This window comes from Clarias gariepinus, chromosome 25 (genome assembly GCF_024256425.1).
Source record: "Clarias gariepinus isolate MV-2021 ecotype Netherlands chromosome 25, CGAR_prim_01v2, whole genome shotgun sequence".
Lineage (NCBI taxonomy): Eukaryota > Metazoa > Chordata > Actinopteri > Siluriformes > Clariidae > Clarias > Clarias gariepinus.
In genome coordinates this window covers 7,539,112-7,554,218 of record NC_071124.1, presented here as the reverse complement: position 1 = coordinate 7,554,218, position 15,107 = coordinate 7,539,112, and the positions used below count along the sequence as shown (strand labels likewise).

General features: G+C 39.8%; 1 protein-coding gene across 1 annotated transcript in view; it reads left to right on the top strand.

Annotated features, from left to right (window-relative positions):
• The window catches only part of schip1 (schwannomin interacting protein 1), a 372,471-nt gene that overhangs the window by 121,851 nt on the left and 235,513 nt on the right, over positions 1 to 15,107 (top strand). The window contains exons 11-12 of the mRNA XM_053486598.1: positions 9,215 to 9,267; positions 10,984 to 11,122. Coding sequence (XP_053342573.1) covers positions 9,215 to 9,267; positions 10,984 to 11,122 — 192 coding nt within the window. The remainder of the gene's footprint in view (positions 1 to 9,214; positions 9,268 to 10,983; positions 11,123 to 15,107) is intronic.

Below are 15,107 nucleotides of genomic sequence, written 5' to 3'. Positions count from 1 at the left end.
GAAGTTTGCATGTTTTTGCCCCCCTGCTTGGTGGGTCCCAGTATAGTCCAGGATAACCAGCTAGACTTTACAAGACGTTTGGAGGTACTGTACTGTATGCTGTGAAGTCTAGCACCTGGACGTTGCCAGCGGTTTGGTGGCTGTAGGTTCTTGGTGAGGCCTCCATGGAGGCCTCCAAAGGGTGTTCGAGGCCAGGTTGGTGGCCTTGAACTTTTTGGCTGATGACGCTCTGGGTGTTCTGATGCCTTTCTATAATAATCGTAACTGTTGAATTTTACATCTAGGCATTTGGCAGACGTCCTTATCCAGAGCGACTTGTTATTTTTTTTTTATCTCATTATACATCTGAGCAGTTAAGGAGTTTGAACCTGAGACCCTCCGAACCGTTGCCTTACCCACTGAGCTACCCCTGTCTCTGAATTCTTTCAGCTATTTATGCTGCATTGGGTTTCTGTGAGATCAGACCGGACGGGTTGGACTTTGGTAACCATGGGTGAGCCTCATGTTCCTGCCACCGGTTTACTGGTATAGTATATAATTGATAATCCGTGTTAATGTGTTAATTTTATGGCTGTTCAAGGTATATACAGTTTGTAAGTATCGAATGATAACCTTTTATGTGTTTTGCTGCTTGTATGTTTTTCGAACTCATTTTTAAATCACTTAACATTTTCAATCATAATGACATTCCGATCAGTTAAAAGCGGCACTGTCGTTAATGAACTAATTCGGTAATGTCAGTCAAAGCTAATGAGAGCTCTCCTAAGGGTAAAATCTTAAACAGTGTTTTACATTGCTGACATAAAAAGGTTGTGTCTGGAGATAGTATTAAATGGAGGAATGAGACCTCTTTGTACTGCTATTTTCATTTAAACGAGTCATTTCACTATAACATCATTACACTCTCGAGTTAGTCAAACCAATTTTCAGCACGAACTACTCCTGGCACGAGCTCTTAGTGCGTTCGTTTTATCAAGTGGGTCCAGTGGCAGTGGCACGAGGCCTGTTGTCCGAGTCGTAGGTACATTTCGAGCTATTAAAAAATGATTTGGTGCGAGCTCAAAGCTTTTAAACTGTCAAACTTTTTTCTTTCTTTCTTTTTTATTGCAGTATTAAAATACAAACCACAAACCAGGGAACGCTGAATATGTTTCTTCTTTTTTTATTTTTTATTTCCTCTCAAAAACTATCCTGGTTTAAGAGGATGATCTGCATGATGTCGATGCAGTGCTTCGTCTTGCACCGGTGCTGCAGAATTTTATTCATTCCATCGATTTTACTGTAGTACAGTATGTCTTCTACTTGCAATATGATTAATGCATAATATATCGAGCTCCTTTGAGGGTTGAAAGTGCTGCAGATTTTGTAAGTACATTTATTTGAATTGAAACACACACACACACATCCTTTTCTCATTGCGACCCCACACAGCTGCTGCGACTGTCACCTGGGAAACGGCTACCAGAGCAACTCGTCTCTGGAACATAACACATGCTCTCACATACATAACACACACACACACACACACACACACACACACACACACACACACACACAAAGAGACTTGGGTTAATCTGTGAGCAGAGGCTGTGAGATGGTCAGTGTGGCATATGTCCCGAATTTTGGTGCCCGTCTGTAGTCAGTGCTATCATTTTTTAAACAATAAATAAATAAACAAATGAATAACTTTATAAATACATGAAACCAAGGAAGGAACGATAAAGTAAGCCCCAGAACCCAGTTTAGTTTGATTTCTGTGTTTTTGGGCGGCACAGTGGCTTAGTGGTTAGCATTGTCGTCTTGCAACTCCAGGGTCCAGGTTTGGTTCTGGCCAGGTTCAATTCCCGCCTCTGTGTGCATGGAGTTTGCATGTTCTGCCCGTACCTGGTGGGTTTTCTCCAGGTGGTATATTTTCCGCCCAAAGACATGCAGACTAGGCTAACTGACATTCCCAAATTGCCCACGGTTTGTGAATAAGTGTGTATGTGTGTGTGCCCTGCGACCCTGGGATACCCAGTCCAGGGTGTGCCCTAAGTCTCCTGGGATTGGCTCCAGGCCCCCCGCGGCCCTGTTAAAAAGATTAAGCCGTATAGACAGTGAGTGATTAAGTGATTTCTGTGATTCCAAAGGTGGGTAGAGTAGCCAAAGCCAGTAGGGCATGTGACTACATGTAGTTATTGTGGCTGATTGGTCAAACAGAGTCATGTGATTACCTGACTTACTGGTGATAAGCGATGCCTTATGGTCCTGGCTGGTTGGATGTCTGGCGTCATATTCGTCATGTTTTTGGAGCAGTTGAGTTTTTGTTGTTGTTGTTTTTTAAGAGGAGTTTACCAAGCGTTACAAAAAGCATTTTGTATTAAAATCACTGATCGCAGGCAAGATGACTACTGTATTACACCAAATTGGAATTATAGAACTGTGAAATTAATGATGTCATCAGTTGTGCGGGTTTGTACTATACCTTTGCGATGGTACTATACCTTTCCAAAAACATCAATAAAACGTCTATCATTCACTGTTGATTTACTGTTTTGGTTTTGTGCCTTGAATGTGTTCATTGCTTACATTACTGACATTCCTAGTGTGTGAAGATCCTGCTGCTCATGATTTGGCCCATGCTGATTATGCATCGATGTGGTTCAGCCTGAAGCATTCACTGCTTCCTAGATTAGTCTCTGCTCTGTCATTCTCTCTTCCTCTGTCTCCCATGCTGTGCAGGTCTGGTATGATAACAGGATCATTTAGGGACAAGCCAGACACTGTCTGGACTCCCAGAAGCCCTGGGGAAGTATTGTCACACCAGACCTGGAGCGCAGCCACTCTCTGTGTGGGAACAGCTGAAGATAAGAGAAGCCTCAGCAGATGCACAGATGACAGATACACTTTGCTTTTTTCTTTTGGGAGAATTGAAAATAGAGATTAAAATCAAGATTATTTAGGACTTCGTCTGAGACAGTTTTTTTTTCTGATTTGCTTAATCACACCTTTTGTGTAAAAACATAATAAAAATCACATGTACCTATCACAGACATCATTATTATGTATTAGTATATGGACAATATTAGGCACCTCCTTGCTGCTTCCACAGTATTCAAGAGGCCAGTTGCTGCTTATCATCATTTCTTGATTAATTGATCATCAGCAGGTGTGCAGACCTCTATAAAAGCAGATTGCTGGTCTGATGGTCTGATGCATTCAGGTGTGTGTTAACACAACTCCAATAAGTAAAGTCATAAGCAATAGCCTTAAAGAAGCACTTGTTGCTGCGCATCAATCAGGAAAGTGTTTTAAAACCATTTATAAACTATTTAGAGTTAAATATTTAACAGTCAGAAAAACTATTTACAAGTGGAAACCATTCAAGACAGTCACCAGTCTTTCCAGGATTGGACGTCCCAGCACATTCACCCCAAGGTCAAACCGGGAAATGTTTAGAGACACCAAGGAGTATGATCTCAGACCATACAGGCCTCACTGTGCCTGGTAAATGGTAAAGGCTATTACAGCACAATTAGAAGAAGACTGAACAAGTCCAGTTTGTTGGGAAGGCTTAAAAGCCTCTTCTTTTTAAAAGAAAACATGTAAGTATGACTGAGGTTTTCAAATCTGCATCAGAACCGATCACAAGGCTTCTGGAACAATATCCTATGGACAGATAAGACTAAAGTGGAGTTGTTTGGCCTTAATGCCAAGCGCAATGCTCAAGCACATTGGTGGAGTTGTGATGATTTGGGATTAATTTGCAGTCATAGGGCCCGGGCACCTTGTAGTATTTGAGTCGACCATGAACTCCTTGGTATGCTAGAGGCAAATGTGAGATAGCTAAAGCTTTGTTGAAATTGACTCATGCAACAGGCCAATGATACCTTAAAATCTACATTAGGATGATTTAAAAAAAAAAGAAAGAATCAGGGATTTGGAATGGCCTTGTCAAAGTCCAGACCTCAAACTAATTGAAATGGTGTTGCAGGATATTTAGAAAGCTTTGCATAAATGATTCACCAAAAATTTCAATAAACCAAAGCAATGTTGCTTGTTGTAAAGAAGAATGAAGAATCTACAGGCTATTGAATCATTGGGTTACTTAGCATAAATATTTTGGTAACTGGACTTGATAACGCTTCCTTGGATTCCATAGTATTTATAATACCACTCACCTAGGTACAGAACATACAGTAAAGTACATACATGTCAGATATCATCTTTTTCCGTGTGTTTCCTATGAGTAAAGCTTTTTATCAGCCTACTGTACATCGAGCCGATCATCAGTCAGTATCGGTTGGCGGCTAATAGGGAATATTCCTGCCTCCAGCTGTCAGGGGCTTGATTTCCTCTGCTGGTTTATGCAGCTCTTTGGGTTCAAGGTTCCTTCCGCTTTACACCCTTCACTCCCCCTCCGCTCCTCAGTACATAAATTTTGCCCCAGTTGAATTGTAGCGCCTGCTTGGTGCTGCAAAACCCAAAAATGACTATCGATTTTCTGTCGTCTCCACTGTTCAATTATGCAAAGCCACCTTTTTTATTCTCCGAGCTGGTTTGGGCCCTGTGCCAGCATGTGAATCCACTCCATCTGAGGGTTAAATTGGTCAAGGGCTCGTTATCCTTAGTGTGTACGTATGTGTGTGTGTATAGTGGAAGAGGGTCATTATGAGGCTCTAAATGATTAAATCTTCACTTTTGTGAACTTTTGCAGAAACGAATTAAAAAAAGTATAAGGACTGCTTAAATCAGCAACTTTTAACTTTAAGCACACAAACGCGTTCAGTCAATTAGCACAAGGAGAAGAGGTCCTGTGACTTGTGAGTGATAGCGTACACAGCTTCGAAGCAACACCCCTGTGTGTATCCACGTCTACGCATAATGAGTGTTTAGACAGTCAGTCACAGTGTATGAGAGCTGTTTCTCTCTCCAGCAGGGCAGGTTGGCACCAGATTCCTGTTTCACATTATGCACAGACCAGCATGGATTATCGCCCCCTGCTGGATGCCATGATTACAACGCTTCATAATAGTAACAATAATAATAATGATAATGATAATAATAATGCAATGTATAAATAAATACATACAATAATGTTAGAAGATCAGAAATTTTTTTAGCTCAGGTTTAAAAAAAATTAAATGCATGAATAGACCAAAAAGAGATTGTATTGTGGTTGGATTGATGCTTTGACAACAACCGATCTGTACTGTATGATGTGTGTAGTCATAAAAGAGATCCTTGCTGACGCCACATGTTTACCTTTGCAGACAGTGTATAATATCCAGAGTGCAAGGTTGTAGCCTTAGCCATTTTTTTTTTTTTTATTGTCACATTGTTATACCAGCAGAAGCTGTCAAACAGTGACATGTTCTTGTCACAACTTGACTAAACTGGTCATACAGTATGAGTAACTGTCTTTTTCACTCGGTTTCAACATGCTATGTACAGTATAGTGCCTTGGAAGTATTCACATCCCTTGAACTTTTCCACATTTTTGTGGTCATGTTACCTCAAACCACAAACGTCATGTGTCATGTGGAACTGCAAATGGAACTTCTTATGGCTTTCTTTCAACAATGGTTCTCTTCCTTTTACACTTCCATAAAGACAAGATTTGTGGAGTGCACGACTAATAGTGGTCCTGTGGACAGATTCTCCCATCCCAAGTTGTGGATCTCTGCAGCTTCTTCAGAGTTACCATGGACCTGTTGGCTGATTCCCTGATTAATGCTCTCCTTGCCCGGCCTGTCAGTTTAGGTGGACGCCCATGGTTTGGTAGATTTGCAGTTGAGCCTCACTCTTTCTATTTACAGATGATGTATTGAACAGTGCTCCGTGGGAAGTTTAAAGCTTTGAATATCTTTTTATACCCTAACCCTGCTTTAAACTTCTCCACAACTTTATCCCGACCTGTCTGGTGTGTTTCTTGGGCTTCATGATGCTGTTTGTTATCTAAGAAACTTTTGAGGGCTTCACAGAACAGCTGTATTTATACTGAGATTATACTGACATAAATTACACACAGGTGGACTCTATTTACTGATTGGGTGACTTCTGAAAGCAATTGGTTCCACTGGAGTATCAGAGTAAATGGGGCAGATTTTTAAAAATTGTCAAACATTTTGGAAACCATTTATTGTTTTTCTGGGCGGCACAGTGTGGTTGGTTAGCAATGTCACCTTGCACCTCCGGGTTCGATTCCCGCCTCGGGTCTGTGTGCATGGAGTTTGCATGTTCTCCCTGTGCTTGGTGGGTTTCCTCCGGGTGCTCCGGTTTCCTCCCACAGCCCGAAGACATCGTCTTAGTGTGCGAGTCTGCGTGTCCTGCAATTGATTGACACCCTGTCCAGGGTTAACCCTGTATGCAGGATAAGGCAGTACAGAAGATGAGTGACTAATTTATAATTTTCCTTCCAATTCACAATTACGTGCCCCTTTCTGGCTTGGTCTGTCAAATCAAATCCCAATAAAATAAATTTACGTTTGTGGTTGTAAAATGACACAATGTGGAAAAGTTTAAGGGGTATGAATCCTTCTGCAAGGGACTGTACGGTTCTATTTAATTAGTAGCACTAAAAAGAGAATTAATTGAAAAGTAAATTATAAAGCCACTGACGCAATGTCTGCTTCCTTGATCATCGCCAATGTAAGGTTCTAAAGTACAATATAAAGGATTTAGGCTTATATTAAGGTTTCTAGGGAAGGTCTAACAATCACTCAAGGTCAACACATCAAGCAGCTACGGACTTCAGGATCGTTTATCATCGGATGTCATGGCCATTTGGTTGTAAGGACATGACGTGTTTGTGTGATCATATAACATATTACAAGCATTACGGTAAAAACTAATGCGAAGATGTATAGAACGTGACCCAGGGACAAGACCAAGGACTGGGAGCGGGAGCACCTTAAATGAAAGTATAGTGGAGATGGGAGATTTACTGTGTGTATAAAGGCGCAGATCCCTTACATACTGGATGTTGTAATTTACAGTCACTCTTAGTCTCCCTTTTGTGTTGGTACAGTACTCCTCTCTCATCTCCGCTCTATACAGCTCATCTACTCATTTTCTCTCTTCTTTTATCCTCTCTCTCTCTCTCTCTCTCTCTCTCTCTCTCTCTATGACAAACACTCACCCTCACACGCTCGCCTCCATCTGTTCCTCACTCAGGTAAAAAAGTGTGTGCATAAATGTGTGTGTGTGTGGCTGCAGGTGCAACAAAGCATCTGTGTGAAACAGTGTGTATGGGGGTTTTGGCAAGGTGAAGATGACATTGGCTTTTAGAGGACATAGACCTGGTGGAAAAACATCTCTGCTAATCCATACCTAAGACAAACACACACACACACACAAGCTGTGGTAGCCAGCTGCTGCTCAGATCACACGATAACGCACACACACACACACACACTCACCACTTAATGCACAAGTGCTTGATGTCGATCAAAGATTTCATCGAATGTAATACTTTCAGCAAACACATTTCCCTTGAACGAAGGTAATCGCTGACTGTGTGTTCACTTATACACACTCACACACACACACACACACACACACACACACACTGGCCTGATGCTTCAGTCTAATCCTCCCTGTGATTGCATTATCTTTCTTTGTGATATTAAAGAGAATGATTTAACTTGTTGGGGGGGGGGGAGGTGTTCCTCTAAGGAATGAGAACTTGGAGAAGAAGCGAAAGAGGCGGAGCATGGTCTGTCAAACAGATTTACTTCATTAGATTTAAATATTACTTTTCCTAATGAGCTCACACAGTGATGTAATTATGCAACAGAGCACGAGAAGCAGCGCATTAACATAAATAACATCACGGCTGCGGTTCGGTTGCAGATCATCTATAGTTGCTCGGCTATGGTAATATAGTTGTTTTCTTATGGTGGCTGCAAATCTATATAAATAAAAGTCTGTACATTGTTCTTTTAATAATATCATTACGTTTTATACATCGGAGACCCCGAAACCAGTTTGTATGTCTGTCCAGCCAGATTTTTGCCAGTCTTACAAAATATTGCGTAAAAGCGATGTTATGTACAGTTACGTGCCGGATTTTAATAACCTACTATAAAATAAGCTACCTGCTTAATGCAAACAAACACCTGCACCAATAGATATTCATTAAAAAAAGATAAACTGAATATTTTTACTGCGATTAGTTCATATTTCTTACCACTTAAATAACATCGCTGAATGATATTGGCAGTATGTTAAATTCAAATTTTATTTGTCACATACACAGTCACACACAGTATGATATGCAGTAAAATGCTTATACGACAAACTTTAAACTTTAGACATTATTCTGCACATTGTCTAGCTCATGATCAGACATGTTCGTCTATATCCCAATTCCATTTAATTTTTATTTCATTTTATTATTTGTATATATTAACCATTTTTACAGCAAAAATTTTTAGCTATTATTTTTTAAAATTTTTGTAATTGTGTAATTTTTCTCTCATTTCATACTTTATATTCTTTATTTGAAAATAGATCATGTGTGAACCTATACGCATTCCACTGCATATCCTACTGTATATGACTTAAATAAAAACTTGAATTTGAATTTGCCAGCATACTGCGAACTGTGGACACGTCTTAAATCAACTGCTGGACGGAATTCAACAGTATGAAACATTTGCAGTACTTACAGTAAGTATCTACCTGAAGTTTAACCTGCACTATAAGTGAAATTAAAATGTTGAGTAAAAGCGATGTTACTGTAAGAACGGTTATATTGGTTACTTTAAAATAAGCTAAACTGAATATTCTGACTGGGATTAGTTTTTATTTTCAGTGCTAAAGTTGAACTTTATAACAGACTGGCGTCGTTTTAAGACCAAATTTAATCTTATCCCATCTACTTTTTCAAGTTCTTTTCTGTGATTCATTCTCCGATTACCGAACAGTGTGTTTGGCAAAGGATGAAAGAAAAAGTACAACTGAATAGGGCATAAAATACTCAACCTTACAATATTGTTATTACTTTGTATTAATAAGTTAGACGGAGAGTTCTGGCATACGAAAAGACGGACAGACATGTACGTGGGCTTCAATCTGAAATAATAATAATATCTCTCATTACATTAAAGCTGGTGAGTGTAGTTTTAGCTTTAACCTTTTAACTATTTCTACAAACTCTTTTCCCATCAACGGCGGTTACTTTAGCTACTGTAGTTAAACACCTCTCTCTCTCTCTCTCTCTCTCTCACAGGATGAGCTAAAGACCCTGCAGAACATCAGTCATGGTGGATACCCACTGCAAAAGTGAGTTTTACACAGACACACACTTATACACACACACACACACACACACAATCAGACAGTCACCTTGCCACTGTCTTCACTGGTACAACAGTTTTATATTTGCTACACCCTTCTCTAAAAGTGTGACATTTTCACTGGAGCTGAGCATCACGTCGTGTCACATTTGGCTAAGCTGAAAATGGAGCTGGTACTCTATATAAAAAAAAAAAAATCTTGGAAAAAATTCAGCATTGTCAGTGGCTTGTGTTCCGCTGCGTTCATGGCTTTTCACGCTATTAAATTGGCTTTTTGACAAGGCAAATGAATTCTGTCTGAATGCTCCCCGCTGTTTGACATTTAGGGACGGGCAGTTGTCAGTCTGTCCATTCGTCCCCTAAACCACACACACAAACACACACACACACACACACACACACACACACACACACACACACACACACACACACGTCCTTGAGCAAATTTTAATGAAATCCCCTCATCAGTGTATCAAGACTAGATTCACCCTGTGGCTAGGGCTCGGGTCGCCGTTTAATTACAGATAACACCTGCCCCGCCACACACACACACGAAGACACGCACAACGCTAACGCTAGGAGCAAATAATTAAATCACATTTTAAAAAAAACTCCTTCTGTGTGAGTGTGTATCTGTGTACCACATGCATGTTTGTGTGATTCGTTTGCACACAGCATGACTAGCTTTTTGTACTTGCGGGAAAATGAACATGACGAAGAAATGAATTCATCCATGTGTGCCGTAAATACACCAACAGCTGTATATAAAACGGATTTAATCATTAACACTTAAAAAAGCAAGTAAAAGAGCAAATAAAAAGTCATAATACTTACAGAATCAGGAGATTAATAATGAATGTGGTTTAATAAAATGTGCAAATTATTATTAGTAGAAATTAATTTTGCATAATTTGTGAAAAAAAAGTGACAGCTGCGGCAATAGCAGTACGATGAAAATGTTCAGGTACACATTTTAATTACAAGAGATAACACGTGATATAATACGATATCTGGGAAACCAATCAAGGAATATATCAGGATAAAAAAAGAAGAGGATCAGGGCCGCTTTAATGTCTGAATTCTTACTTTAAATTCCGAATTAAGACTTAAAAAAATAAAATAAAATCTCAGAATAATAACTTTTCTTTTAACAAAATGCAATAAAACAAAACAAATTCCAACAAAAAGTGTTTACCTCATTAGTTTCGAAAAGGATTATGGCCACCATAACAAAATAAATTAATAAATATAATATAATATAATATAATATAATATAATATAATATAATATAATATAATATAATAAACATTCCGACATTAAAGTAAGAATTCTATTTTGTTTTTCAGAATAGTTATGTTTTTTTCTTAGAATTTTAACATTAAAGAGTTTAAAATTTGAATTTACACTCAGAATTCTGGGATTTTTTAAAATTATATTTAAAAAGTTTTATTATTATTAGTAGTAGTATTTGTTTAATACAATTTTTTATGATGGTTGTAATTTATATATGTATATTTATTTTATTTTATTATTATTATTTTATTTTTTTATGGTGGACATAATCCTCTTCGGTACTAATGAGAAGCTCTGTTTTAGCTTTGCAGTTTTTTTGGTTGGAATTTGTTGTAATGTCCAATGGCATATTGCTCAGTGTGTATGATGTCATATGTTACCACTGATCATAAACCGATTTGATTGACAGCATCCAGCAGGCCTGGGGGGACTTCCTGCAGAGGCAGGAGATCCTGGATAAGAGGAGCCCGTCCCCTCCTTCACTTTCCTCCACAGACAAGATGAGCACGTCAATCAGCATGACCACCCTGTCAGACGGCAGCACCCCTGTAAGTCTTCCTGCTTCTCCTTACCTTCGGCTTTGATTGGTTTAACTCGGCTAAGGTCATGAAGCAGCCGTGAACAGCACGTAACCGGTTCTTATCCTAAATCAATGTGTTTTGTTTCATTGCAAGAGAGAGAGAGAGATGATTTACCTGAATCTTTACTTAAACACAAAACAAGTCTATATGGTGGTTCTTAATATTTCTACATTACTGGCGTACAGTCTTACTGTTCACTGTTGATGTTATTTCTTGTTTTACTACAATATTTATATCAATGTCATTATCTGTCTTATTAGAGATTTCGGTCTGCACTTACGGTATCTATTAGACATTTGAATCTTCTGAGTGTCTGGCACAAGGTACAGTACATTATCATCATGGCTTTGCCATGGCAAGTGCATGACATTGGTGTGTAAGAAGAAACAGCTGCCTTTGAGACATGAAATGAAATTGACCACACGCGCAAAAGATGACACCATTAAAGATGTCCTCTGGAGTGTCTCCGTACTGCTGAGCTTGCTGATTGGTAGTGATTACTGAGTGAGGGAAGAGAGAAAAACATCTCTCAGAGATCGAACAGTTTTAACGCAAATGGCATTCCCATTACTCCAGGGAGGACTTGGTACACACACACACACTTACACACAGGATGTGCATACTGAAAAACTTGTTTAAGGTCCCAGGTGAGTAAAGTGGGTGATTCCTTAAAGCTCCACTAGCCCATAGTACCCACTTTAAAAAGCTCAACTAGTTCTCCATGGGTTTATTCCTCTTCCCTCTTACCTGCAAGTGTGTGCACGGTGCCCTGTTAGAGATCAGTGCCGTAGACCCGGTGATTTCTGGTATTAATGTGACTCCAACCAAGATGAAATGATGACTGAGTGAGAGTTTTACTAGGTAAGTTGAAAAGATACAGTCGACATTGCTTTGCTTAAAACTGATGCAAGTCCTTTACCATGCTCATGCACAATAATTCAATGTCCTACATGGACGTTTATTCCTTTCCTTTGCAATTTTTATTTGCATTTTTCTAAAGGCCAGTGTTTCTCTTTGAAAAGGACGAGCTTTCTTGGCAAAGATTAATGCTGCGTGCGAGGTTTTTCTATTTCGGGGTGGAAGAGTTACCGCTGAGAGGTTACGAAGTGTACAAGGCCGCGCTTGAATTTCAAAAGCTCTCTTCTTCTTTTTGTCCCAGCAGTGAAAACCATCTCTGCGTGAAACCCCAGTCGTATTTTCCAGCTGATTGAATTTGTAACCTCTGTGTCAAAATTTCATCTGCGCTCCCTCCGGCTGAGTGTGCGTAAGCGAGTGTGTCTTGGCACAAAGTGGATTTAGATGATATAAAATCAATATTAACTTGGGCTGTTGATAAAACAAGGACTTAACCTGACCTCATATCGCTGCCCTGCATTAGCACCCTTAGTTTACCCAAGTCATCATTGACATACTGTACTGAGGTACTGTATAAGATGCATAGATGTGGTTTTTACTGTATTTTATAGGTAACCGCAGGCTTCATATGTCAGGTGCTTTCCATGTTTAAAAGAATGTCCAATACTTCATTCTTATTTCATATTCACCTGTCAGATCCCTGTTATTCTTTTTTTTTTTTTTACAGTAGGGGTGCGCAGCAATCAACTGAACGATGATCTACCAAAAATATGAAAAGATCTGTCCTTGTCCAAGTTATCTAGTCTAATTTATAATAGAACACAATGTATTTATTTCTACTTTACACGTGGGTTAATGCACATGTAGTTGTTTTCCTGTAAAGGTCATATATTTAAGAGTTACTGCTCCAGTTAAAATAGTTTATACCTTACTGTACACCAAACTTACTTCATGTCACTCCCCTCCCAAACTCGCCATTTTACTGTCCCACTGCTGAGCCACACCCCCTCCATTTGAACGAGGGGGTTCTTCCTCAATGATGTCACATTAGGGGGGAAACCTAATTGACTTGTTAAAGCCCTGTCCAAAACATTCTGTATTGCTTATCCTGTATACAGGCTCATACAGTAGGTACACCCTGGACAGAGTTCCAATCCATCACATCACACACCACGGGTAATTTAGGAACGCCAATCAACCTAATCTGCATGTCTTTGGACTGTGGGAGAAAACCGAAGTACCCGGAAAAAAAACACCAAGGGCACTAATGCATACCCGAGGTGGGATTTGAACCCTCAACAAGGGAGGTGCAAGGCCACAGTGGTAACCACTACGCCAAAATGGGGGGGGGAAAAAAGGATAAAAAGCCAGGAAGGTTTTTTTTTTCACGTCATCACTGTTCATAAACACACACTGAAACCCTGTCTGAACAGCTAAACATAAATACAAGGTAAATTTTGCATTAAAAGGACAAGCATTTACTTTTTGACATTTCAGTACTACTGTACATAAGAAAATTGGTTTGAAATAGTTTGTCAGAAATGGCGTGCTATACTACTGTATACTCCACTATGGTATTCTATGTGTGTAATAATGTGTGTAGTTCTAATGGAAATGCTGACACTCCTAAATTCCTTCATTTTAAAGGACAGACATTGTCCTGTAGTCCAGGAACAGTAGACTCTGTCTTGTTCCGGTTCTTTACAGTAAGTACAGAAAGCCTGCTTTGGAACATGGTTGCAAAAAAGCCCTGTACTGACAGTAAATGTCCTCTAGGTAGCAATGTTGCATCAGAGCTGGCGCGCCACTCGTCCCAGTCAATGCTATTTTAATTTTCCTTTTTTTTTTTTTCCCTGCGGAATGTTTTGACAGTTACGACACTCCATTAATCCCTTAGGTTGACTTTTTTCACTCACTTCATTATTTCCTTATCCTCATCCTCTCTTAATATCCTTAGTGCTACCATGCACACACACACACACACACACACGCACACATGCACACCTGCTCAATCCGGGTCATACTCACACTGTTCCCCAGCAGGCTTTGGGAGACAGGGAGTACTTTTTTCCTTTCCCTTCTATATTTAGCAGCTAAAGGTTCTGCAGAAACTCACAATTCATTGAGACGTTAAGACACAGCATTGCTGCACTCGATTACTCCTCAGGAACTTGTGCCTTTTCATCCACTGACTTTAAATGAGTGTTAAGTTCCACTGAAGTCAGCATCCATGAAAAGATGGTAGGATTTTATTGTTCCCTAAAGAAAGATTTGAAAAATAGTTTTAATAAATAAATAGGGGCTGCAGTGTATTTAGAACAGAAGTTATACTGTATAAGTTCTAGTGAACATTGTAGCTAGGGTTAGTGGTGAAACACAACACAACTGGTTCAGGGGCAAGTCGGAATGACTTTGAGGAGATAAAGTGAGATAACCTTATCAGGGTTTAGGCACTGGACATCTGGTCAGTAACGTCGTTCAGGAGTGGGCGGGACCGCGGCGGTCAGACGTTGTGATGTCAGATTCAAGTAAGAACAATGAAATTGTCGTGACTGCTGTTTGTTTCTTCAACGACCAAATTACCTCTGTCAGCTATCTCATCAGGTCATGGCGTTATCAAGCCATTGATGTCATGCCTGTAATGATCATTTAATGATGACTCATTTCAGCATTGTTTTGTCCTGAAGGCTGCTATTTTATTAGCCACATCCTTCTTTTCAGCAGCCATATCCTTCAAGGAGCGCCGGTCTCATTTAAACCCTAACGGGAACTTTTTGGAAGACATCGTGTTCAGCACAGTGTTTAGTGTTATTATAGCAATTTCGGTCATTTGAAGGCGTCTCCGGTTTTAAATACAGCAAGCAACCTGAGAAAGAACATTTTGTAACTGCAGCGTAGTGGTTAGCACTGTCGCCTTGCACCTCCAGGGTCCGGGTTCGATTCCTGGCTCGGGTCTGTGTGTATGGAGTTTGCATGTTCTCCTCAGACATTGGGCGTTCCCTAGTTGCCCGTAGTGCTAGAATGAGTGTGTGTGTTTGTGTGTGTGTGTCCTGTGATGGATTGGCACCCCGTCCAGGGTGTACCCTGCCTCATGCCT